This window comes from Sarcophilus harrisii, chromosome 1 (genome assembly GCF_902635505.1).
Source record: "Sarcophilus harrisii chromosome 1, mSarHar1.11, whole genome shotgun sequence".
Taxonomy (NCBI): Eukaryota; Metazoa; Chordata; class Mammalia; order Dasyuromorphia; family Dasyuridae; genus Sarcophilus; species Sarcophilus harrisii.
The window spans coordinates 59,758,828-59,785,960 of record NC_045426.1 but is presented as its reverse complement, the minus strand read 5'-3'; the positions used below and the strand labels follow the sequence as shown (position 1 = coordinate 59,785,960).

The 27,133-nt window shown below is 36.7% G+C and overlaps 1 protein-coding gene and 1 long non-coding RNA gene across 13 annotated transcripts in view; one reads left to right on the top strand and one right to left on the bottom strand.

Annotated features, from left to right (window-relative positions):
- Nucleotides 1-27,133, bottom strand: part of CNBP (CCHC-type zinc finger nucleic acid binding protein) — an 89,739-nt gene continuing 62,606 nt past the window's right edge. The window contains exons 1-7 of one of the 12 annotated variants that reach the window (XM_031956503.1): nucleotides 20,633-20,723; nucleotides 15,121-15,204; nucleotides 12,851-12,942; nucleotides 12,295-12,436; nucleotides 12,108-12,200; nucleotides 11,752-11,953; nucleotides 7,823-9,015 (exon numbers count right to left, since the gene is read on the bottom strand). In XM_031956503.1, coding sequence (XP_031812363.1) covers nucleotides 8,898-9,015; nucleotides 11,752-11,953; nucleotides 12,108-12,200; nucleotides 12,295-12,418 — 537 coding nt within the window. In that variant the 5' untranslated portion in view covers nucleotides 12,419-12,436; nucleotides 12,851-12,942; nucleotides 15,121-15,204; nucleotides 20,633-20,723 and the 3' untranslated portion in view covers nucleotides 7,823-8,897. Of the gene's footprint in view, nucleotides 4,787-7,822; nucleotides 9,016-11,751; nucleotides 11,954-12,107; nucleotides 12,201-12,294; nucleotides 12,437-12,850; nucleotides 12,943-15,120; nucleotides 15,205-20,632; nucleotides 20,904-26,118; nucleotides 26,251-27,133 lie in introns of those variants that run through there. The other 11 variants (XM_031956512.1, XM_031956520.1, XM_031956523.1 and 8 more) reach the window with 11 other exon arrangements.
- LOC116421951 lies at nucleotides 25,382-27,121 on the top strand. The gene is made up of 3 exons (XR_004232549.1): nucleotides 25,382-25,491; nucleotides 26,227-26,357; nucleotides 26,719-27,121. It is a non-coding gene; the product is annotated as an uncharacterized LOC116421951 (long non-coding RNA).

The window sequence follows — 27,133 nt, the reverse complement described above, 5'->3', positions numbered from 1 at the left end:
TTATCACTTTCATCTTTATTTCCAACAAAATAAGCGGGTGACCAGTATAAGCAGCAAACACATCTTCTGTATGATGAACATATCTTTTACAATGTTATTACTTAGGAAAGTTACACAGATGTTGATTAATAAAATGCAAATTAATTTTGAAAGTGTTATCGGATTCATAAACTTTTTATGATCATGTATTTTCCCACTGACGTGTTTTACAACAGCCTTAAAGCAAATGAGCTATAATAGGTTCCACCATGAAAAATACAAAGAGACTCAATTCTTTTGCCCTCATTTGTTCCTTTAGGGACATTAACAAGAACGATGGGAAAGAAAAAAGGTGGGGTTATCTATAAACATTGATTTAACTTTTGTTATTAAAAGTGGGACACTAGTCCTATTATCAAGACTACCTATTATGTGAAAAACTGGGGGAAGAAGGGGAGAATCACATCAACATTGAAATTCTTGTAAATAAAACTGGGAGCTAAAACTAAGATTAAAAAAAAATTGCAGAGATAGCTTCATAATGTATCCCAAAAGAAGAAACAATTTCTTGGCATACTTTTGGTGATCTCACTTGCCAGAGACTCATGGACAAGCAAAAAAAACTTATACTTTGTTTAAAAGGAGATGGTAGAGAAATGACTGATTTAAGACCTTCCAAATTAAACAAATGTATAAATACTAGATTTCAATGCAAAAGTGAACATAATAGCTGTCAGAAAATGTATCAAAAAATGGCAGCTACTGAGAATAAAAAATGAGAAGATCCCAATAAAAATAACTAACCTAACCTACTTAAATAAGCATTTTACACTGTAATATAACAAAATATATCAACATAGACCAGCACCATTTAATTGCTGAACTTGAAAACTGCTTCAGGCAGCTTCTAGTCCTCCTTTGTCGATCAAAAAATTGTAGCTTAGGGACACAACAATTTGTAAGCACAAACTGATCTAACAAAATCTTGTGTTGCAGGATGGTAAACATCTTAGAATAGTGAGAGGCCATAGAAAAAAATTGGTGTATAGAAAGTTTGACAACTTTATTAACAATTAAGGAATGCCATTTGATGGATTATAGATAATGTAACAGGCCAATATACACAGAAGTTATCTGTGCTGAAGGCAACTTGTACAATTATTAGGGCATAAAAATGATTCAAGACATCTCAAGCAAGGAAAAATAATGATTAAAAAAAAAATACATAACTGCCAAAAAAAAAACAAAAAACAAAAACCAGGTGATAGTGAAAATATAACCAACTCATCCTTTCTTGTCTCTACAAAATCTTTTGAGACAACTTATACACACATCCAGGATACCTATTGAGGAAAATATCACAACAGCTAGACTCAAGAGTCATGTTCTAGCAGAGACCACATCTTCAATCATACAATTCAGGTGGTGCAAGGATGAAGTGGCAACTTTACTTGGTAGAACAGCCAGCCCTTAAGTTTCCATTCCAAACATCACACATGTGGGTTAGAGCATATAAGATTTGTTTCTCAGAGATAACTTTATGCTCCTCTGATTATTACCAATAGACATAAAACAGGAAAATGTATGCTGCTCCCCAAGGATGCTGTTTGCAAATGGAAATTATCGCACTTTGCTAAGTGAAATCTACAACTACTCAATTTTGGCCTAACTACCCCTGCAGGATAATCATGTAGACATTCCATCTTTGACATGCAATTAGATGGACGCCCCACACAACTGCTGCTGATGGAACTGCAGATGAACAATGAGTTGGGCTAAGAATTGAAGAAGGCACTTGTTTTGCCTTTCAGAAAATGGGCAGCACTTTTAACAACCATTCTCTTTATACAAAATCTCACTTAAAAAAACAACAAAACATGTATATTCTTTCTTCTGGCAATGCTATTTGGATGTAAATAATGAATTACCACAATCCCTGAGGTATCAATTACTGGTCACCCAAAGGGCACTAAGGAAATGCTTGGTGGCCTTTCCTGAACAGGCTTCAGTATGTGACCAACGACATTGCACACACAAACCAAGTATCAAGAGATATGACCAGAAAAGGGATGGGTCAATCTTAAGAGCAATCAAAAGCCATATGTAGTAATGAAAGCCATCTATCTAACGTCTCCAGGACATGGGTGGACGTCCTGTGGAGGACTGAAAGGAATGCATGGACATATAGTACACAGGATGAGAAAGTTATCAATCAATAGGTTACAATCTGAATTGCACAAACATATCCAACATCCAAAGATATTATAATAAGACACAGAGGCATTGGTAGTGTCAGAAGTCTTTTCTTAACCAATGGATACTAATACAACTATTACAATGGTTGTTCATTTTTGGGCAGAGTTCTTTTGGTTGGGACTTTTATTGTAATGTATCTCTAAGTTACTGAATAATGAGGCTAACTCACTGCCATTTAATGTAACATGCCAGTATTTTTTCCTTCAGGGGCCATGTACAATTAATACTCAAAAACTTTTTTTAAAAGTAAAAAAAGTATTTATAGATACACTGAGACTTTCAGCATACTTAAGAAAATAAGACCCTGCATACACACAAGCCTTCATGTCTCTGGCAATATACTCCTTTCATGTCAAAAGTCACAAATACATGGACTGTGAGAATCAAGTTTAAGATAAATGTTAGCTGAAGTCCATGGTCCAAATTTTAAACAATGCAAAACAGTGATAGAATGCTCATCTTTTCTAATCCAGAGGGCTCCAAAGGCTTTGAGCAAATAAATCAGCTAACCAGGCTGAGATTATTTCCCTATCAGAAAAACAGGATTGGACTAGTTTTAGGATGGATTAAGTTATTACAGGCCTTTTGGTCTCTATTCAAGAGAATTAACATGACGTATCATCAAATACAAAATTGTCTACACAACATTTTTCTTTCTGCAGGCTTCCTCTGAAAGCTGGTACAGACTTGGCTATAGCAAAACAATATGAGCTCATGTTAAACAGCACTTTTCTGATGATACCAAATTTGGTCAAATTAAAATTCTTTTAAAATTTTGTGGAATACCATCCACAAATATTTAACAAGCAATTTGAAATGAACTATTTAGACAGTGAAATGATTTTCAAGGTCAACATAGTGAAATGCATCAGTTAAAATTGCCAGGGTCATACAACTAACCTTTACAAGGACTTTTTTCCAAAGCAAGGAAAACTAAAGCTATCATTTTAAGTTTAAAAAAGTTGGCAACAGCAATCAAAACATCAATGCATACTTAAATCTCTATTTAGAATTCCCTGGATAATCAATGTAGATCATGCTTATTTCCATCTTTAGGCACGGGAACATATTACTATCTTTAGTAATTATGTTTATTACTAATAATGTTTATTATTGGTAATCTTTGTTATTAAAAAAATCTTAATCTTTTTCAGGGACCAATAATTGTATCTATAAAGCATGACTACAACTTTGTTTTTAGGATATACTATTATCACTATTTGCTGCAAAGTTCTTCAGCATTGCCTTAATGAGAAAATAAAATATTAAATTTTTCCAGCAACTTTCTGTGGCAACAATAGAAAACATATATAATCCACCCAGTCTAACAAGTGGGCATAACCTTAAAACTTTCCTGGGACCAAATTTCAAGTAAAGAAATACAATTGTTAACATGTCATTAAATTCCTATTGAATAGTTACTACCACAAAACATCATGCATTTAAATTATTTTTAAACTTTTTTTTAATTTCATGGGTGGTATAATTACTTTCTCAGTTATATGTAAAACATTAATTAACATCTTTGTTATATAGCACAAACCTGAATTATAAAGGATTTATTTCATCAAGATTTGTACATGGATTCAAAAAAAAAAAAGTTAAAAAAATTTGTTCCTGGAGTATGTTCACATGAAGCTTAATTTGCCTTCTGCGTCAACTCTGATCTATAGTACTCACACAGAAGGATATTCTGAATTTTTGAGAAAAATTTTCAATGCAATATTTAAATTTCATTTCTATCCATAAAATCTTAGTCCTAAGGCACAGGGAGCATTTTGCAATTAGAAAGCTAACATTTGCCTTTTATTTTTTACCATCCAACTTTGGACTTTTTAATGTCTTTTCTCAAAAGAATTGCATGAGTAATTTTTTTTTTCATCTTGGAATAATGTTCAAAGTAGCCACATTCTGAAAAAAAAAAAAAATTTGGGGGGTGGAGGGTAATATGAAAGATGGGGCAGAGGGAGTTGGCAATCAAAGAAAAGCAATATACAAAGAACTCAGCTAAGAAAACTATTCCAGGGCAGGAAATAGTAAGAAGATAGCTTAAGGAATAGTTACAAAGCAGCTGCAAAGTCAAAAAGAAAAGGCAGCCAGAGAAGATCTATTCCATACCTCCTCCCAAACCGGAAGACTGAGATATACAAATATAGTTCTTTTGGCACAAAATGCCTTTCAAGACAGATTTGGGGTAGTTTAAGATTGCCAGCACACCTGTAATTAAGAGATCCCCGCAAGCGAAGTATTTCCCCCCCCCCAAAAAAAAAAAAAAAAAAAAAATCTGATCCAAACCCCTATATTTTTTAAATTTTAAGTGAATATGTTTTGAAAGGTGCCAAATTGAAGTACTCTGTTGATCCAGAGGTCTCATTTTCTAATGCTGAATTGGGTTCCTGAAAGCACAAACCTATCATGAGTCCTTGGTGCATTATTTGCCTTAGATGTAACCAATTCGTCAAGTCAGTAAGTTAATTCCATCACCGAAGCCTTTCGTTGCTGAAGGTCACATTAATTCTTTGGGGCACGAGTGAAGTTCTTGACCTACCACCTAATACAGAGGAAGAGAAAGGGGGAACCTTTTCAATTAAAAAAAAAAAAACTCAAAACAAGAATACACAGACTGATTAAATTAACAGGTCATTTTATTATTAAAATTTTATTTAAGAAAAAATGCTGGCATCATGGTAGATGAATGGCACTTCATAGCAAAATGTTAACACAATTGAAGCTTCCTTGCTGGGCATACCTGGGTTGATAGCATTACTCAATTGATAGAGAGCATGGTCAGAGGTTTAACTTTTCCAGAACCCCTTAAACTACAAAGGACTATTCGATAATCACCATCTTTAACCCCCAGGCACCTCTCTCGTGTGTGCCTCCATTTCTAAGAGAATAGGTGGCAGAACACAAGCCAACTCACTACCAGGTAAACAAATCCTAAGTGCCAGAAAACACAGACCTGCATCATGATGTCAGCTAATTTCCCTAATCATAAACACTATTAACTACTCCTTTCTTTCTCCTCTTTGATGGTATTGGGCACAACTATACTGACCCCCCCCCCCCAAATTGCCACACAAACAAGGAAAATGACTTACCACATTGAATGTCTCTATTAAACTCTTTCCCCCTCAAATTCAAGTCATGTTCAATAACATTTTTTATTCAATAGTACTATATACACATTTAAGATTGAATCTTTCCTCAAAATATAAACTTGCTAAGTTAGTGGAAGAACACTGCTCCACAATTTTAGCAAACCCAAACAAAGTGACATCCAAGAATAAGTGAGGCCACTTGCATTAAGGCATTGATGTGACAAGATTAAACTTCAATGAAGTTTGATTTAGCTATCAATAGTTGTCATCCAAAGAATTTCTCTTCAGGGACTATCATTGAGTAGCCACTATTTCTCTCCAATTAAACAAGTAAATTTTACCAGGTATCATAGGGCAGTGTTAAGAGTAAGAAATGATAAAAAATAATATGAAGAGGAACATTATTGAATCAAAGGCCAAGGAAGAAAACATTTAAGAAAAAAACACTGGTTATTTGGGGATTTTATACTCCTAGCTCTGGTTCCCTAAACAACCAAAGAGTTGGGTTTGATTTTATTTTTAATAATACATAAAGAGGAAAAATAAAGGGAATGAAGGGAGGGAGGAGGAAATAAAATTTGGATTGAGGAGGAAATAATATGTTTTCCCTAACAAGTATATTTAGCTCAAGGACAAAAAAAGGTACACTAAAGTGCTTCTGAAAACCCCTTAGAATGCTTTAAAAGTTAAATGTAAAAGTATTGGCTTTCTTGTGTTCGTGTTTCTCCTCTGGTGGGAGGATTCCAGTTAAAATAACCCTGCTGATCCAAAGGGAAAAGTCACTTCTCCCCAACAGAGACCACACATTTACAAAACCACTCATACATACATCAATAAAAATTTTAGGTCTAACAATAGTTCCTACAGAAGCTGGACAGTGCCTTCATCCGTTCCATGCTATCATTCCACATTGCTCTCCCCACACCCAATTACTCAGGCATAGCATATTAATACTGCTTCACAGGAAAAGTGTTTATACACACACACCAAACCATACACAAACAGTGCATCAGCACTCTCAATTAGATTTTTTTCCCCAAAAGGAATATTTCCATGTTTAATGTGTTCAGGCTACATGAAAGCAAGGTAAACTTAAAAAAGCAAAAAATGGAATGTATAATAGAAAGAAGCTCTGGCAAGAACTGGCTCTGTTCCATACCAGTTTCAAAAAGTTCTCTATACACCAAGTTCCTATAAACATCACCAATGTAAGCGATGGATGAGTGAATGCAACAGCACTTCTAAAATGAAATGAAATTCCCTTTTGCCTTACTAACATCCAGCTCACAAGGCCTGCCTCTAGTTTTGGCATATGCCTGCCTTTCTACCCTACATGTATGCAATGGAGTCCCACTCTTCTTCACCTGCCAAAACTGAGCTTAACCAGATGTATAAAGCTATTTTATACTAAACTAAGGCTTATACCAAAGGGATTTAAAAAAAACGGCTTAGGCTATTATATTTCTAGAGTAAAAGTTAATATTGCCCAGAGTGGGCCATGATTTTGTCATCTTGCATTGTACTTGGTGTTTGTGTTTTATTGGCAAGCAGTTATCCAGTGATTCTACAAGATTGGAAAAATTATCTTCTTTGATGTACTATTTTAGCAGAACTGTCTTGAGGTGTCCACTAAACTTTTGCATCGCTTCATATATAGTGTAAAAGATTAAAATTTTATTAGCATTAATACCCCTAAATTGACTAACCTGCAGTACTTTTTACTAAAATGATTACTGCTTTTTACTTAAAGATAACTTTAGCATCCATTCAACACACTGGGAAATTTATCTATAACCATGTTTTTCATTCATTTTGGCCAATTCACGATGGCCTAAGTATCTGTGAAACTCAATACAAATTTGTATTACCGATACCACTATGGACCTTTAAGCTGAAGGAAAACACCAAGACCCTAACTCTCAAGTGATGACTTATTAAATTTTTATAAAATTAGTAACTGATAAAGGAACCATATTTAAACTCCCAATCAGAAGGCAAAGGCAGATTAACTTTCTTGGGAATAGGGAATCTTTTTTCCTTTTGTCTTTATATCCAAGTGGCTAAAGCACAGTGCCTTGTCTATAATAGGCACTTAATATTTATATTGGACCTAGTGAAAAATACCTCCCCAAATGACCCTCTGACTATATCCAAAGCAGAGCTGCACTGTGCTAGTCGAGTTCAAGGGAATAACAGATCTGAACTTTAATTACAGCTCTGTCCCTACCCTCCATCCCTGATCTGACCCCAAAGAAAATCATTGAGAGAGACTTTCTAAAGGTACTTTCCAGCTCCAATTCAAATCTACACAAAAACTAATCAATTCTATATATATATATATATAAATGGCTAAATTGAAGCAACTTTGTCGAGATCACTTAGAATTATGTAAAACCTAAAAAAACTGCTATTATGAATATGTAAATGAGTGATAAGAACCAAAGCTTTAAACATTTTCTATTCTTTTGCAAAATAATCTGACACAATTTTTAACCCCATGCCTTTTCCATTTTTTAATCGCTAACTTTTAACCATTGAAGACATGATTGAGTTAGTACAAAAAGAAAAGTCCAAACTGTCAGCTTTTCAGTCCTCCACAGTCCCCTCTTTAATATGGCATTTTGCACTATGTACATTAATGAAAATTTGAAATAAACAAAAAGGAACTTTAGTCAAACTCCCCTTCCTCCTCCAGCTTTATTGATAGTTTAAAATTACATTTCTATGTTCTAGGACTTCAGTTGCTTTTACCATCTGACTTTTAAAAACTGATTACAGCAAATGAAACTCAACAGTTGTCTAAGTGATATAGTATACAAAAATAACATCTTGATTTCTGTGAAAATGCATTTCTCTGCAACTCCTGAATAGCTAATAGCTCCAAATTATGCTTGCTCTGAGCATTGATGTTTACTCTGGGTTTTAGATTTAGTTTTTGAAAAAATTTATTCCAAACCTTGCCTTCACCATCGGTATCTCCAGCATTCACATTGCGACGGAGTTGTTACTGTTTTAGGTTTTTATCCTGATTTCTCTCTCTCTCATGGCCATTAACAGGCATATACATCTTTTTACTCCCACTCGACTTAGATGCTCTATTTAGGGCCTGATACAGATGTTACTCGATGTTATTTAACAGCTACTGAGGTCAGACAATCCAAGGCCATCATTATACTACAATTAAAGTTACTTATGGAAGTTCAAAGACACTTCCAGAATCTGTTTTACCTCCTGCATGGGATCACATCCAAGAAACCCAGAAAGGGTTTCCTAGTCTGACTCAACTCTTCCCATTCGTTAATCCCTATTCACCAGTGGCGCGGAAAGGGGGTTCTTTAACAAAGCATTATACATAACACCTCTACCAAACTAAACATAAACATTTTTTTGTAGTTAAATGCAGAAAGTCGATTTTTCCACCCCTTTCCTCCTTTTACACGGCAAGTAAAGCTCACTGGCCTGGGAGTAGCCTCTATCTGCCAACCTTTGGCCAGTGAAGAGGATTCAGAGAAAATAATACAACCATCAATCAGAAAAAGGAGGGGCGACAAAGGAAAATAATTAAGCTGTAGCCTCAATTGTGCATTCCCGTGCAAGATGCCCTGACTCGCCACAGCGATAACAGTTGACTTCACTTGTCTTGCTGCAGTTGATGGCTACATGACCAGTTTCACCACACCTAAAAAAAGAAATTAAAGAGTTTTCACATTGATGCTCACAAAATGTGAAATTGTCTACCTAATCATTAGCCATTGCACAAAATTAAAGCTATGATGTTTAGTGCCCCAGACAAGCACTACTAGTTCTTAAGAGACAAGACAATAATCACACTAATCAAGCAACTAAGGGGAAGAAACTTAATGGTAATAAAATTGATTTGTACTATTATTCTATTCAAGCTTTTTATACCTAATTCATTCAAAGTTCACTCAGATATCAATCAAAATCAAATCCACATGAATGGCCCAGATTTGTTATAATTCTGTGCACATTTAATTCTAACTCTATATTGTGACAAAAGAGGGAAGTTTATGTTCTGATAAGAGTCTCACAAAAGGACATGGTTACATTTGTAAGGCTATTTTAAGTTAGCAAAACTTACATATGTAATAGATCCAATTAAGAATCAAGTCAGAACTGAGAAAAATCAAGTTTAATAAGAACAGTCAACAGTATAGAAGAGCACAATCCTTTTGTCAGAAAAAAACAACTCTGCTATAACCTAAAATTGTTATTAGTTTTCAACTATGCGAATACTGCCATCAATAGATTTTTTTTTGTTGTTGATTCAATGCCTATATAAGAGCTGAAATGGAAAAGCATCTCACTTCCTCCAAGAACCCAAGAACAAAAACTTGGCACTGACTGTGAATGTAACTAAAACACATCACATACCCTCAATAAGCCCTCACTTTACTACCAACTTAGTAGATTTGATAAGTTCTTGTTGGGATAGTTTCTCTCTTGTATAATTTATTAGTAATGAATCACCATCACTAGGGTTCATTTTTTAATCAGAGTTATTAAGCCAGACCAGACTATCTATAAAAATGATTCTGGAAGAAAATGCCTGGACACCAATCCTTGCAAGTTTTACCCATGTTTCAAGTTAACCTAATTCAACTGCATATTAATATTCCAGCCAATCTAAACCACAAGATATTTTAACCTTAGACAGAAGCCAAAGTGCCACCACATGATTTTAAAAGAACATACTACTCAATTGTCTTTCCTAAATACCAAGAATCAGCAATTTCCTGTTACTTATATGAATCTGTAAAAACACGAAACCTCTAAGTAAAATCAAGTTCCATGTATTGATTTAAACTTCACCAGGCAAAACTTAATCGGCAACTTAGTTTTTAAAGCTATTTCCATAAAAGACAATGATCAGAAGAATAACCTTTATCAAGGTATATACCCTGATATAAATACACACCCCAGAATTGCATGTCTTAAGAAACTAAACTGGCTAAATCAACAAAATTTTCCCCTCACTGTTGACCTCAAATTTCAAGTGTTAGATACAAGACGAACTACAGATGTTAATTCGCCATTAATTACAAAATAAGTTTACCCACCCTCCTAATTCAATCAGGAAGATCATCCAAAACGCCTAAAATTCAACCGACCCCCCCCTAAAATTAAACCAATAAAAAAAAGTCTTGCTTACACCCACCAGACACAGTAATCAGAGCAAAAATATGCTGAACTCAGAAATCCAAAGACTAGGGTTAGAACCAGGTGTCCTGGTTGTATAACTACTCTCATCCTCAGTTTCTTTATCAAAAAACTGGAGCCAATATCCTTGAGGACAGCATACTGTAGTAGACAGGCCACTGCTAGATTTGAAGTCAGAAAGACTAAGATGGTTTGACGACTTCCACCTCAGACACTGGTTTATTTGATCCCAAATAAATCTTAAATCTGGTGGTACTGTGAGAATAGAGCACTGGGCCTGGGAGCCAATGAGACCTGAGTTCAATCACTTACTATGTGACCCAGAGGCAAGTCACTTCTACTTCAGTTTTCTTCTCATCTGTCAAATGGGAATAACAACATCTACTGCTTAGAGTTGTAAAGATGTGAATAATGTGTAAATTGTTTTAAATAATAAAAAGCACTATATAAACACTATTCTCCAAATCTTTCAATGATAGAGAGGTGAATTTGAAGGCCTTTTCAAGCTCCTCCTAGGTCTAAACCAAACATCCTATGCCTTCCCCCATATTTAAAATATTCCAAAAGTCAGTAATGAAGTTTAAACTATTAAGATGCCAAAAATGCACTAGAATTTTTGGGACATCTTACATAGAAATAGGCAATAACATCTTTATAGTCCAGAGGGAAGGAAGCTAATATGTTGATTAGGAGAAATGCTGCTATGGAGAAATGCCCAGGGAAGGATGAAATCATGACTCTCTTTAAGCTTTCTAGGTAAAGAAAAGAAGCTAAAGATTAGGAGTTAGCATGCAGCCACACTGTTCCTCAATAACCCACTATCCCATTGCACTTTTTACTGTCAAAACCAGATGCTGACAAAAGGTGGTGTTGATCTTAAACAAAACCTGTGCCCCATAGTTTAAAGAACACAATAAGCTATGGGATCTAAGTACTTAACAAATATGGCACCCAACAAAGTCCAGCTAGAGATTGTAATTATTTTAGATGACCTTTCCACTTGTAAAATAAGGAAATATTAAAGTGTATGTAGCTTCCGAATATTTCATTGTGCCCAAAGTCCAGCTCACATACCACAAGAGGACTTCTTAGAACAAAGTCAGCATCTCACCTGGTCACAAACTCACAGTGCCTAATTTCCTGTCCTTCAAAGTACAGGAAGTTTAAGTCATAACTTAAGAAAGCTGCTCATTTTAGGCACTGATGTCCTTGATTTTTCCACAGCTATCCTTACCTATAGCATTTCACTTTGGTGCAATCTTTCTGAATGTGCCCAAACTCTCCACATGAATAGCACTTCTGCTCATCTGCATGGTCACAGTCGCGAGCCAAGTGGCCGGGTTTGCCACAGTTGTAGCAGCACTGCTCTCTCTCCCGCTTCGGTTCCTTGCAGTCCTTGGCAATGTGGCCACCTCTACCGCAGTTATAGCAGGCTTCAACAATAAGGAAAAGAGGCAGACCAAGACTATAAAACCTTTATAAACTGAAGATGAGCTTTATACAATAAACTACACAAGTCAGGCTTCTCTTTATGCTTACCACTCTGCAGAGGAGAATGGGGAGGGGGGGAAGGAAGTGTTAAATACTTACCATCCTCCTGAAGATCACAATCCTTGGCAAGATGACCAGACTCACCACAACGGTAACAGATGTCTGGAAGAGATGAAGAAACAAACTGGAAACCTATTACAGATGGGAAAGATACAGAGTTGGGAGATTAGACCAACCTTGGTAATTGTATATTTTGAAATTTCAAAATTTTTTCCAACAAAAATACCTCGCGCTGAGGTAAAACCACCTCTTCCACGGCTCCGCATTCCTCGGCCACGGCCTCCTCCAGTCGGGCATTCTCGGGCCCAATGGCCAGAGCGTCCACACTTGAAACACTCGTTGCTGCTCATTGTTGCACTTAAGATCTTCTAAACATTAAAGAACACAATCATTGCAACATCAGAAATAACTTTTAAGTCATTTATTTTCCCTATTTAAAACATGCCATTAGGAACTGATAATGTCCAGGAAAAAAAATTGGGGTGGGAGGGGGGAGGACACCCTCTCATATTAGTCATTTTTTTTTTTAACCAAATTATGATTATGTGGAACCATGTGATTTAGGAATCTACAGAAAGTTAAATACTCTCAGCTTATAAATTATTACTAAAACAATTATAATCATTCTTTTCAATATGATTATACAAAAATTATTTTTTAAAGGACTGCATGGCTTCATAAAATTACTGTCTATTTTTAAAAAGTATATTTTCTTATTCAATAATACTATTTTCTATCTGTTGTACTGATGATCAAATTACTTCAGAGGTTAAGTGACTTACCTAGACTGAAAGATAGTAGTAGTTGGTAGCTGACAGTAACCCTAGTGACTAGAATTCTGGTCTCCTGGTTCTTAAATTCAATGCTTTTTCTACTAAGAGAGATTATTTTAAAATTCAAAACAACGTAACTAATTAGAAAAAATTGAAAGAACACCTGTACTAAGCACAGAAGTTGTAAATGTAAAGGACTCAAAAAGTATGAGGGCTTTATGAATCACTAAACCACTTAGAACTAATATTTAATTTTAAAATATAAGTTTTTAAAGCTTAAATTTTTTTTTTCCAAATACATGCAAAGATGAAACATTGACCTTTATAGAGAACCTTGTGCTCCAAATTTTTTTTCCCTCCCCTAGACAGCAAGCAATCCAATATACATTAAATTGTTATAAAATGCTTGCTCTGATTCTGGGCCTGTAGTTACATGTTAGAAAACAAATCCATATCAATAAAGGAAAAAGAACTTAACACATTAAGGAAAATACTTCTCCTAAATTATAAAAGTTTTTCAGTACTGATACCAAATGCAGCTCTTACAGAGTATTGATATGAAGTATCACAATTGCTGAATTTTTTGTCTACAATTAAGAGTAAAAAAGACAAAAAGAAAAGGTCCATAACTTCCAGCAATAGTGGTGTTCCATAATGATTTGAGCAAGTACTTTACTATCATAAAATTTATCTCCATCTGACCTAAATAGTTAAGCTCACTAAAATGGATATATGCACTAGAATGTATGAATATCATTCACATGCAGAATTTTACTCTTGATCATCCTCTAGAAGTCAGTTTTCTCATATGAAAAATGAATTTAACTGTATTTCTAGGATCTAAAATTTTGTGACTGCTTAAGTCCATGAAGTTTTTATGTCATACATCATGTATCAAAAGCCTTAAGAGGAATGATTTGTACCTCAATAGCTTGCTTTTGAAAATAGCTTTGCTACAACTATCATAGAATACTTCTGTACCATTTTCATAGAACAAGTTTGCCAAGACATTTCAATCAGGCAAGTTTCCAACTGATCTGGTTTGTGGAAGGATCCTAAACAAGTTCATTTCCAATAGTTTTGGGGTTTTTTTTCTTAGAAGATTTTCCTTGGAGACCCTAGCATGTACTAGACAACTCTAATGTCCTTAGCCTTATAATTGTCATTAAATTAAGGATAAAGTCAGGATAATCTAGCAAATCATAAAGGTGCATACCCTGAGGCTTTTAATTTGTAGATCTTTAGTTGTTATTCCTTCAATTCTAGAGACCATTAAGCTATTTTAAATCAGACTGTCTTATTAGACCCTCACAAATTTATAAAATCTTTATAATCTGTATTTCAGAACAAAACATTTTTCTGAAGTTAACATGTCAACCTCATTTTGGACAATTTCAACTTATTTAGACCAGCTTGATGGATAACTAAATCACAAATGCAAGGTACTAATATACATATTTAATTGGGTAGCTATGCCAATGAATTTCAAAAGATCCAATTATAGTTAAGTGATTCTAATGGAAGAATTAGCTGATTACTCACATTTCAATTTTCTCTAATTTCTGCCAATAATCTTTTCAGAAAATAATAAATTGTTGGGGTTTTTTGACCCAACACTGCTAAATGCATACCCCATCTTCTAGTTTTTAAAAAATAAGCTTACAAAACAATAACCTACAACATGATAGTATTTTATGAAATGCTCAATAAACATCAAGAGTATGTTTTCATTAAAAATAAACGAAATTTATCCATGATCCCTTGTAGTAATATTAAACTTGATAGGACTTCTTGTTCTATAATGGGAGGTGAACCTCCCTCAATTCAAGAAGACACGCTAAAACAAAAACAAAGTACCCTCTGTACTTGACCATTTCTGCAACTACAAATTAGTACACGATTTCATAGTTTGCTGCCAAGCCACTTTTGAAAAGAAGCAAATTATAGAATGTATAGACTAAGAATACCAACACCAAAGTCAAGAACACAATGATCTTAATATAAGGAAGCCTTAAGCATTCATTGCCTGTATATCACAATCAGTCAAACTAATTCTCTCTCCTCAATAACTCAGAACATTTTACTTCATAGAATAACAAGTGTTATTATTTCTACCTGTTTTGGTCTCAAAACTCCTTTGAAGTGCTATTAAACCCAGTTATAGATAAGTATAGGTGGAGATATCTTAAGATGCCACAGAAAATGCACTTTTATTTACAAAAATGGTCCTCTTTAAGGAGGCAAATTTAAAATCTGCACATTAATAGGAAGACTCTTACCACAGGGAATTAAATGATCATCCAAAAAAAGAGCTGCTACTTAATGGCTACTTTTCAGACACTGTACACTGAGTAGAGTTCCTCCTATACAACAAAATGAGTAGAATTTAAAGTTGATCATTGATTTGTGTTGGTTTTATATTTAGTTATATACCACTGCTTGAAGATTTCACATTATGAGCAGTTGTGGGGAAGGTGCAGAAGCAAAATTAAAGAGTCAACACAATGCTTTTTAAGTGTCAAGGTGGGCAAGGGGAAAATATCAAATGAGGTCTTATATTGTCTGTGGCTCTAGTCCCCAATTTACAAGTTCTAATACTTGCACAAATGCCAAAATGGAATTTGAGTTCTTTGTGTAAGAAAGTTCTACAAGCTTATTTTAATAGGGCTAACTCAATAATGAATTCTTAAGTTAACACTGTAAAACTTGGTAAGAGCCTGGCTGCTTTTACTGAACTGCTCTTTTAAGAAATCAACTTTTCTCTTATTTACAAGGATAAGTGGCATATACAGAAATGAGTTAGATATAAAAGTATAAAAGATATAAAAGTTTCCAGTGCCATTTAGTCAAAACTTTTTAATTTGTGATTTCGGGTGAAGGGGACCCCCAAGTACTGAGATTTTTCAAAGCTGGCCAGGCAGTACTCAAAACTCTTTATAACCAAGACTAATTGGCCATTTATACCTGAAACTCAGTTCATTTAAGTTAGTTTTGGAAAGTTGTGAATTTTGCATATATTTCAACTGTATTATCCCCCATTAAACCCAGAACTCTAGATTTAAAAATCCCTATTCAAATGCCCTCTTCATAACATATTACACCTGAAATATTGTATTTATAATTACAAAATTACCTTTCTCAAATCAATTTAGCAAACTTAAAATTTCCAATAAAATTCTAAATAAAATAATATAAATTATAAAATGCTAAATTTCTTAATTTAAATGTTTAGCTATATATTAAGTCTTTTAAAACATGCTGTATATATGTTGAGTGATCTACATTGTTTGTCTAGGATGCATACAGATCTAGTTTCTCTTTGTGAATGCAACAGACACCTTAATAAAATTTTAGAAAGGCAATGAATTATTATTTTTTGATTATCAAATTAATAATTAACAAAATATATTATTTTCCAATTATATTACCTTATCATTGTTGCATTTCAAGTCACATTAGTGTCTAATGTACTATTAGCTTTTAAAACATGCTTGAAATTAAAATTCTTTTTTAAGTTTCGTGAACTTGAAGAACTATAAAAACCAGGATTAGAAATCAAGCTCCAATCATGTAAAGTGGCCTGAATCTAACTATGAATGTAAAATTCTAAATGTTCAAAAGAGAAAACCAGAAATCTAGAAAAGTTCCCTTCACTACAGACATACATGCAATTATATATTTGCTAAATACAAAATAAAAGTCACTGTGGCAAAACTTCAAATAGTGGGGCAAGTTAGGTTCACCCCAAATTTTTCCAACACCTACAGATTTCTTTAGCCACCATTCAATGACTCCATATTTGTTAACTCTCCAAATAGGTCAACTTACATATAATTTCCAGTGGCATCTAGCCAAAGAACAAACTAAGAGAAAGGTACAAGCAGTTCTGGTTAGGCTCTACTATTTTCCTATATATCTGTCTAAATGAAGTTGTCCCTTGCTATGCCAGCACATTAACCTTGGGGTTGGGTATATGTATCCGGGTGTCATCTCTCCTCAGGAAGGAATATTCCAGAAGGCACACAATTATAGATTTATGTTTTTATATTTCAAGTCACTATAAACTCTTCCTTTTGAAAGTGCCAAGGAAATTTAAATATATTCATTATATTTAATATGGAGTATGTTTTAGGTATCAAGTTCTTACCTTATAAATAAATATACAATACCAGATAATTTGATTTCCTGCTTTTTACCAAATTTTTCACATAAATAATGGCAAGCAGGAAAAAGATTTGTATATTGTTCATCTAGGAATCAATTGTTTATAATTTTAAATCTTACATCATTCAATCTGTATAGTCAAAGAACTCAAATTTATTGATATTCCAATTTGTTCAAGTTACAGTACAGGCTGTTTTCCCCGAATGGCATAAAAAAGATTAGTTTATCTTAACCTTCAATGTATTAGTTTCTTTCCCTGCTGAAAAACTTATTATTACTTTCATTTTAAGATAAAAATGTTAGTTAAGTATATTAACCACCTTTTCTCTTGAATACCTATAAGCTCCATTGTTAGAGAAATATAAACCAAATATTACAAAATTTCATTTTACCCAATAGTTTCCATCTTTCTCCCCTTCAAGTCTTACCAAACTTGCTGAAAATTTTCAAAATTGTCTTTTAAGTTTCCTTTCATTGAACCATCCTCTGATGAAGGAGCCTAGGCAAAAGGCAACTGATAAGAAGCCAATGGACAAGGTATCAGTCATTGAATTAATTATGTCTACTGAGCAAGATTTAGGAGTTTGCTCACACCCCAGAACTGGCATTCTTCTTTATCTTAAGTACATAAGAAACTAATTAGGTAGGCAGGCTTTTTTATAATATGAAAATTCTTTATACCATAGGTTGATCAAATTTAGTAGTGTAACAGAAAAAGAATCAACTGTGTATGATGATCAGGATCCATTACCTTCCCCAAACAACTACTAAAAGGCTGGTGGTACTGCAGAGGTGTGCCTCTCCTTATCTGCAAAATGAATGCTGGCCCAGAACTGGGATGAACAATTAGGAAGAAAAAAAAGCGAATGAGTCACAGTGAGGCTCAATTTAAAAGAAAATCTTAAGAGATAATCTATATAGCTGGGTTGTAGAACCTTTGATTTCTAGTCAGACCACATGAAATAAGAAAAATTGGCAACAACCCAAATGTCCTACAGAATGGTCAAAGAAATAAATCAGCTGCACATTAACATGACAATAGAGATCACTGGGAGAAGGGAAGTGAAGGATATGGACTAAATTAAGGCAGAAAAAGGTACCACCTCTATTTTTGGCGATAAGAAATCAGGCTCCAGAGTTTAAAATGTCTTATTCAAGGTTTCATAGCTTTGGGAGGTGTAGGGAACAAATAGGAGGTGCCAATGTATCAAAACCCTAGTTACATTAACTGCCAAAAGGTAGAAATGAAAATATAGGGCTCTCATTGTTTAATAGTTATTTATATCAAAATACAAGTGCACAGTCATTCTTTCTTTCCCCATTTATAATGAGTAGTCCATTCCACAACCAAGATATTCTAAAAACAGAAACTGAACCAAATCAGAATATTAAATTTGACCCTTCTGTATCCTGATAACCAGAAGAGATTTTAGTAATTTGAATATATATTTGTTAAACCTAGTATTTAGGATAGATGAAATCACATATTAAAATCTATGTACCTGGTTGATAGAATTTATTTGTATGCCATATTGGTTACATTAAACAAATAGTCAAGTATACCAAGTTTTGAAAATTGTTAAAGGCCATATACTAAGACTTTGGATCAAATCAAATTTTTTTAAACCTTTATTTGGTTTAATTTTTTCCCCAGTGTACAATTATACTACTGTTTTTTTAACTGGGGGAAGAGAAAACCACTAAATTTCTCCCTTTTACCAAATAACTGAAGAAATCAGATTAAAATATGAATCTGTAATTAGACATGTTAAATGTGAATGTTATTCTTTAGAATATACCAGCAAGAATCAATAATTCCACTACCAATGATGAGTAATTTGTGACAGTGGTGCTTTGCAGAACACTTAAATATCATTTAGAGGACACTCAATTTCTAAATAAAAATGTAGTCATACTTTTATTATACCTGAAATAAAAAAATCATTCTCCCTCTTCCTAATAATAACATGATAGTACATTTTTTCTTTACAGACCTGACTCCAATTTTTGTATAGGCAGTCTACATACCTTGCTTAAAACTGCATTATTGCAAATTGTCAAAATTCAAAAGAATATTAAAGTGAAATACTGCAAAATAGTGACCTCTGCATGGAAGATTATTACATTCAGTACTTCTGCATTTTCATAGAATATATTCTAAATTGAACAGCTTTAAACCTGCTTTCAAAAAAAAAAAAAGATGACCTCATAAGAGCATAAATTACTATTTGAAGTGATGCAGATATCAGCCTTTTACCCCTCCCCCAATTACATCACACAGGCCAAAGGCCACTGAAGGGGGGCGGGGGGTTGAGGGAGAGGAGGAGGACTTCGGGAAAGTGGTTTTAGGGAAATCTTAAGAGATAACAGTGGTATTCTGTGACTTTTAAATTTAAGCTGGTAAACGAAAGCATGCAGCCACACTAATAAGCTGCTGCAGTTTTCTCACTGGCCTATAATATATCGTTCCCATCTTTCTCTTTGTGGGTAAAAACGAACTTTAATCTACTAACTGCCTCAGTCACAATCAATTTAGGCTACAATTATTTAAATGGAGGTTTTAAGACCAGATGTGGCTTATTTTACTTTAAAAGTGCCTTCTTGTTTAGGCCATGTGGTTAACATGTGGAAGCATGGCTATATTTTATACAAAATATAATCTCAATTTGGATGATCATCTAGTTCCAAAACCATTTGTGACCGGATATGGAGATAGACATTTTTAAATTCTTGCAAAATCCAACATTTAAAAACCACCTTACAGTAAAAATAAAAAATTTTCTGAAGCACAAAAGCTTTGAATAGGTTAGAAAGTCCAGCAAAAACCGGTGGGCTTTAAGAGTTGCTAGTTGTTTAAACTTACTTGTTTAAAGAACTTGACTACATGTTGTAAAAAAAAAAAAAAAAAACAGCCCCTTATGTCAATAAAGACAAGTAAATCATTTGCTTCAGATAACCCCAAGGCCCCAAGGAAGTTTCCAGAGACTACGGGGACCGAACTTCCCAAGGCGCAGGCCTCGCCACCGGGGCGCCCCCAAGCACAGCGGCCAGGGCCCATCGAGGCACATGGTTCGGGCTGGGGCCCCTCCGCGCCGAGCACATGGCCGGCGCCGAGCCTCCACCCCTCCCCCCCACCAGGACACCTTCCCGCCGCCACATGGCCCCTTTCCCGCATGTTCCCGTGGGCTCTTCGCCACATCAACCAGGCGGCCTTCCTCCCTTCCTCTTCCCTCCCTCTCTCCCTCCCCCCAGGGCCGCGAGCGCCAGAGGCTTCGCCGCGCCCGGCCTTTCTGTCGTCTGCGACCCCACGCTCCGGCGGCCTAGAAGCGCGGGGCCCGCGCCCGGGCCCAACGGGCCGAAGGGCGAAGGGTTGCCCTTGCGCCGCCTTAGGCGCGAGACCGAGGCCGGGGCGAGCAGCAGCGGCGGGCGGAGGCGGCTGCGGGGCTTCCCGCCTGACGCAGCAGCGGCGGCGGGCCAGAACTCGGCCGCCATCGCAGCCGCCTCAGCACCCCCCCCCCACCCGCCGCAGCCGCTTTCCTGCTGGTTGGCCTCGGGCCGCCCGCCCGGGCCCGGGACCCGGCCCTGCCCGACCTCCGCCCCGCTCCCCTTAGCCAGGCGGGCGGTTACCTAAGACGTCGGAGAGGGCCCGCGGCGGTAGCGGGTTCGGACGCTTCAGTTCCCGAGAAGAGTAGAGGGACAGCAGCGGTGGTAGCGGCTGTTTATTTTCGGGGTCCTAGCCTGCGCCACACGCGGATCTGCACACGGCCCCACACACGCCGTTGCGCACGGCCCCTCCGCCTCGCCCACGCGGCCAATCAGCGCCCGGATTCCGGAGGCCCAATCAGCGCCGTCCGAAGGGAAAGAAGACTCCCCCCCTCCAACGCCTTCTTCCACCTCGGCTCGCCCCTCCCCTTTCTCTTTCCCGCCTTCCCCTGTGCCCCCCTCCCCTCCCGCTACAGCCTCCAGTCCCTCGCTCAATCAGTTCCCATTTCAGGAGCGGCTGTGGCGTGGCCGTGTGTGGAGCCCCAGCCTCGCCCCGGGGGTCCGCTGTGCCCTGCGGCCCGCCCTCCCTTCCCGGTGGTCGTTCCTTCCTCGCCAGGGCCCGGGAGGGAGCCCAGGCCCCTCGGTCCCCAGCTTGGTTTGGCGGTCGCTGTGGGGCGGGTCTGCGGAGGCGATGCGCACATCACCGCCTCGGTCATAGACTGCGCCCGCGGCCTGAGCTCCCTGCGCACCGCTGGGCGCGGGCACGGCCGGCGCGTGTCACAGTGCGGCTCTGTGAGCGCGCGCTCCCCCACCCCGTAACGGCCCCTCGAGGCGGGGCCCGCCTGCAGCCGCCGGGCCCTGCCCGGGGGAGGCCGCGAGGCCCGGCTGTCCGAACGAACCCGGGGCACGCGCCCCTCGCGCCTCTGTTTTAAAAACTTGGGACCCTCTAGCCGCTCGGGGCACCGGCGACCAACCGCTGTCCGGACAGCTAGGCCAAGCGAGGCCCTTCCCTAAAAGTTAAGGGAGCAATAGGCAGGAGGAGCCCATCTCCTGAGAGGTCGCATTGAGGCCTTTTGGTAGCCGAAGCACCGCCATTCTCGCTCAAAGGCATTTTTACCCCATGCTGACTTTGGGAAATCAGTTTTCTAAATTGGCAGGGAACGTGTTAACACTGAAAAGCAATTCTGGGGCAACAACAATTAGCTGCTGTTAAAGGCTGCCTCCGAGACCTATGATTTCGTGGGTATAGGAATGGAAGAAAAGGCGTTTCTCGGGGGCCCAGGGTGTGATGGGCGCTCTGCTCAACCCCGAGGACACTGGTGCAAGCAAGAAGGCACCAGGGGGACCTTGTGGAGGAGCTTGTGCTTGCTTTCAAGGAGCTTATGTTCTAAACGGGGGAAACCCAGGGGAGTGCACACATCCTCGAGCACTCGAAGCCCCCTCTAAGGGGTGTGCCTTTGCCCTTCCTTTCTGAGAAGGCCCACATGTATCGCGGGATGTTTTTAATAAGTGGGTGAATTAGATTTAAGTGTGGCAGAGTTGCACCAAGTTGTCCGGAGTTACGGAAAGTCCAGTGGTAGGACAGACTAGATAGAAGTCGAGGGGAGGCAGCCCCTTGGCTTCTGCCATTTCCGACTAAGCTTTAAGTGCTTCCGTTGCTTTCATGGTGGTCCTGGGAACAGATTGTTCTCCTCGGTCCAGTCCAACTGGGGAGGCCTCGCCAGGCTGTCAACAGCTGGGTTGAGGCCTGTCGATTACTCCCACTAGTTTAGCATTTACAAAAAACATTTGATTAGAGTGACCAGGTGAGAACTAGGTGACAGGTGACCAAAGACAGAGTCGTCCTAGACCATCCCATACACTGGAGGGAAGTCCGGGAGAAGGTTGATTGGAGGCTGTTTTGACATATCCACGATACTTACCCATTACTGTTCTCAGAGCTAGAATTAAAAGGGGGAAAGGCTCCTATCAGGCACAGGACCTGGAAGTTTGGTGGTGGTGGGCTTGCCACAGTGTTGGATGAGTCAGAGGTAGGACCTTCAGTTCTTAATTGAGGCCTTAGAGAGGAACAAGCTTTAAGACATTTAAATGACCTATAACTTTCAGAAACTTATCCCAACGCAAATTGACAACTATGTTTTTTGGTTTGAGATAGGTGAAGGAAAAACTGAGAAATGATTTCCCCTGAATCATTGTCCTCATTAACGTTTAATAGACAAATCCTTAAGTCCCTCCTTACTACCAGGCTCAGCCTCTCTATTCACTAAAAACCATGCTGCGGCTTCTCCATGGAAATACAACCAAGACATTAATTTAGTTCCCATTTTTTCAGTCATATTAATTAAAGACAAGCATTATTTATGTATATCTGATATCTGCCTATTAAAATACAACAATATGTAAATAAAAGTACTTTTTATTTATATGGTCTTATTTTCAAGGAACTTACGTAGCTTTTTAGATTTTCTTTCCTCTCCCTTTATTAATTTTTATTAATCTTGTAATTCAAAATAAAGTGAAATTGTGAGCTGCGTAGAATCTCACAATATAACAATTTATATTTAAATAGCTACAGTTTGTGAAGCTCTTTTCTTACAAAACCAAATGTAATTATCCACTTTTCACAGGTGAACAAACTGAGGCAAGATGGGAAAACTCCAATTAATTGACTAGCCCCATACAAGTAGTAAGTGCTTGGAGAAACCCAAGTAGAGGAATTCAAGCAGAACATGGATAGGAGTTACAGGACAGAAATTATATCTTACTTAGTCCCCATCTGTATTGTTGAGGGGAGTTCCCACAATGGAAATCATAGCTCCATTCATTATAGGATCAAAATGAATATTATATGTTATAAAGGGCATATTCGCTTATTAACCCTCCCCTGGTAAACACTACTAAGAGTTTACAAATGTACATCTATTGAATTACCATCAGTATAATCTCTTTAGAACTAAAACACTACACAGTGTAGGAACTCCAACCTTCAACAGGGCAATGCAATTAATATATCTGTGGGGGGGGGGGGGGGGGGTTGTTTTTTGTTTTTTGAAGCAACGTTTTAATAAGCTTAATAGGTTAAGCCCCAAACCAGGAACTCATATTTTAAAGACCTAGTTCTTTAACTTATATATTAATTTGATAAAATGACATTGTGCAAAAATGCTAAGCTATAAGTATAAGAATGAATTTAAAATATTAAATAACTTAATGTAGAGATTTCAGTTTGATCTTATCAATATTCTTAATCTAGCAATAAATACTTTATAAATAACTGAAAATTAGCTACATATTCTCACGTTTCCTTTTTTAAAAATGAGATTCAGTATAATAAAAATTCCTTCATAAGAAGCCTGAGCTAAGAAATTACCAACAAAATTAAATAGTGGAATAATGATAATTACTCTAACTTCAATGTATACCTACCTGTGGGGAGGGAAGGGCTATTTTTAAAAGGACTAAAATCCATATTTTATCTGTGATAACTAAAGGTACTTATAGGATTTGAAAACTCTTACAGGTCATCTGCTCTAACATCCTTATTTTATAACTGGTGAAACAAAGGTTTAGGGTGTTTTAAATACTTTATCCAAGGTCACACAGCTAGTAAGAGGCAGGACAAGACCTAGAACTAAGGTCTTCTAAATTCTCAGGTTACTCAAAATACTATCCAATGTACCATTCTAGACACCTCACTATAATGTAGTTTGAAATGCTGAGTGTTTTTTTTTCAAAGTTCTTTTTCCACCGCTAAATACAATTCAAATTAGTAAATATTTTAAAATCACTTTTCTAGTATCCTTACACTGATGTTCAATGTTAAATTTTAATTGGGTCAAATGAAAAATAAAAATCAGTCAAATTTGTAGAGTTCTTTAAGATTATTCACATTATATCTAATTTATATTTTAATATATTTAACATCTACTGGTCATCCTGCCATCTAGGGGAGGGGGTGGGGGGGGGTAAGAGGTGAAAAATTGGAACAAGAGGTTTGGCAATTGTTAATGCTGTAAAGTTACCCATGTATATATCCTGTAAATAAAAGGCTATTAAATAAAAAAATAAAAAAAAAAAAGATTATTCACATTATTTTACTGGAATTTCCAGCAGATTACCATTCAATCTACATGGGTATAAAATATATTTTCCTATATTTCTACTGTGGTGTCATAAAGATCAATGAGTTAATTATTATAGAGTACTACTTGATCAATCAATTTAATTATATATTCTCATATGGTGACATTAAAATACTCTTAGAATAATTTTCTTGGCATAAAGAGTTCATGAGGGAAACCCTACATATGGTAGATCTTGAGAATTTGTGGACAAGGTTTTTAAAAAATGACCTACATAGGTTTATAAATAAGTTACTTGTTCAAACTAGTTCACTTCCCAATTCTTATTAAGATGTCTCTGTCAAGATTAGGATGTCACCAATTTCATCAAAAAGAATTAAGGGTTTCCATGTCTTATCAGGGGGACTAAAATGAAACAAATATAGAATAAATTGTGATCTAATTTAATTATATTAATTATATTGGTGATCTGCATAAAGTCTAAATAGGAGTTTTTAAAATCTTGAAAAAGAAGAGATAAAAAGTAAGATTTTGTCAGGATGTTTCCAACACAGTCTAGGATAGAGGGTCCTTCACTTTAATGTCCTGAAAAATAGAAAAAGGCAATTCCTGAAACAACCATAGTTAAGTGGAAATATCCTTTAAGACTATCCAACTACGTCTGTTTTAATTCTGTATTCATTAAGTAATTTTCTGATAGGTAATTTGGTGTCCTGGATGGATATCATTACCAGGAAAGGATTCTTTGTTCAAATGAATGTTAATATAATCATGTCTGGTGTATTGAATAGAGGTACCCTGGCTTATACATTTAATTAGTGTGAATTAATTCTCAGAACTTAATTGTTTCAGAGTAAGCTGACAAAAATCAAGTTTCTGCCATTTCAAAGCTGAGGACCAAGACCTGGTCGTCCTCATCAGGTATAAATCATGTCTTGCTATTTCACGGCTACATGCTTCCATGTGGCAAGTAATATTCTCCCATAATACTTTTATTTCACTGAGGACCATTTTGGAAGCTTCAAATTATTTTCTGGGATTTTAAAGTGCTGTTTTTTTTTTTTTTTCCAAGTTTAGCTTAAAGTTTGAGAAGATTTCTCACATTTGGATTTATATAATCAACAAATGGCCTTAGAACTGATTTATTTCAGTGATTTTCTTTAGTGAAATAATAATGTCAACCTAGCAGTCCAAACAACCTACTTGAAAACTCTGCAGACCCAATCCTATAGTGTAGGGACCTTCAATGACACTTGTGACCTATCATCTAGATAAAATGCACTATAATTACTAGTTCCTATTCTAGGGGATGGAGGACAGTTTTATCCATGAGTATTCTTTTAGAAAATGTTTCTACCATTTCCATTTAATACAACATCCAGATCCTCAATACAGAGCACAGTATTTGTGTACTGAAACTGGACAATCTTCATGTAGACTACTTCACAAGCTTTGCATTCCTAAAACTTGGCTAAGTGGTATTTAAGGTATTATCTGTCATCACTAAGTCTCAGGAAAACTGTTTTTTTGGGTAGTGTCATATGTTACCTTCAGAGAGAGTAGCTTCTTGTTGGCCAAAGCCAGTGCTGCTTTCTGAGAATCTTCAGACTTTACTTTTTTAGCCGTTCTTTCTCCTATTTTTTTTCCTCTGACTAGGGAGGAAACGAAATTTCCTCAGTCCTGAAGGGGAAAAAATGTTTAATGTATGAGCTGGCATTGAATGCTTAATGATTTCTACAGTCAACACCCTCCTTCAAAGGCTGAGTCATCTTTGCAAGATCTGCACTGTGAGATTCCCTGATGTGGTGCAATATTTATGGAGAAATAGTCTATGTATTTGCTAACGCTGTGGTTAAAATATAATATTTACTATTATTTTGATAAAGTATTTCATAAAACATTCACTCATCAAAGTAATTTACTTTCGTAAATGGATTTTTAACACACTGTGCTTGCTGACAGGGATACTATATATCAGTATGATCTTTCTATATGTAAAATAATCGTCAGATTTAATGTAGCAGTGATTTATCCCGAGTCATAAGAAAAATAGGAAGACAAAGATTAAGACTTCTAAGATATTCATGGTATTAAAAGAAATGCCAATTACCATTATAGATAATTTTGTTTTTACCTTTTTTTTTAAAGCTTTGTCAGACTCAGCAAACTGACAAAGAAGCTAAAAAACAGGCTAATATTGATGGACTATGGGAACACAGACATGCCCATACACTATTGGTGGAGCTGTGCTAGGAAACCATTTAGAATCATTCAAGAAAAGCAATTAAACTGCCAAAAAGATAAAAGAAAATATTACAGCATTTACTGTCAGGATCCAGTAACAGAAGACCAGCTATTGGGGACACAGTCCTTGGAGCATGCTCAGATTAGACCTTCCCACTGAGTTAAGCAGAATCTGAACAATATTTCTAGCTTCAATCCAAAGCAGAGGCTTGGGGATGTCTTTCCTGGCTGTGAGTGCTGCATGGCAACTTGGGACTTGGTTGGTCCGAGAAGCAGAACTGTTTCCATATAAAAGTGATGAGTATGTGATGAGTACATC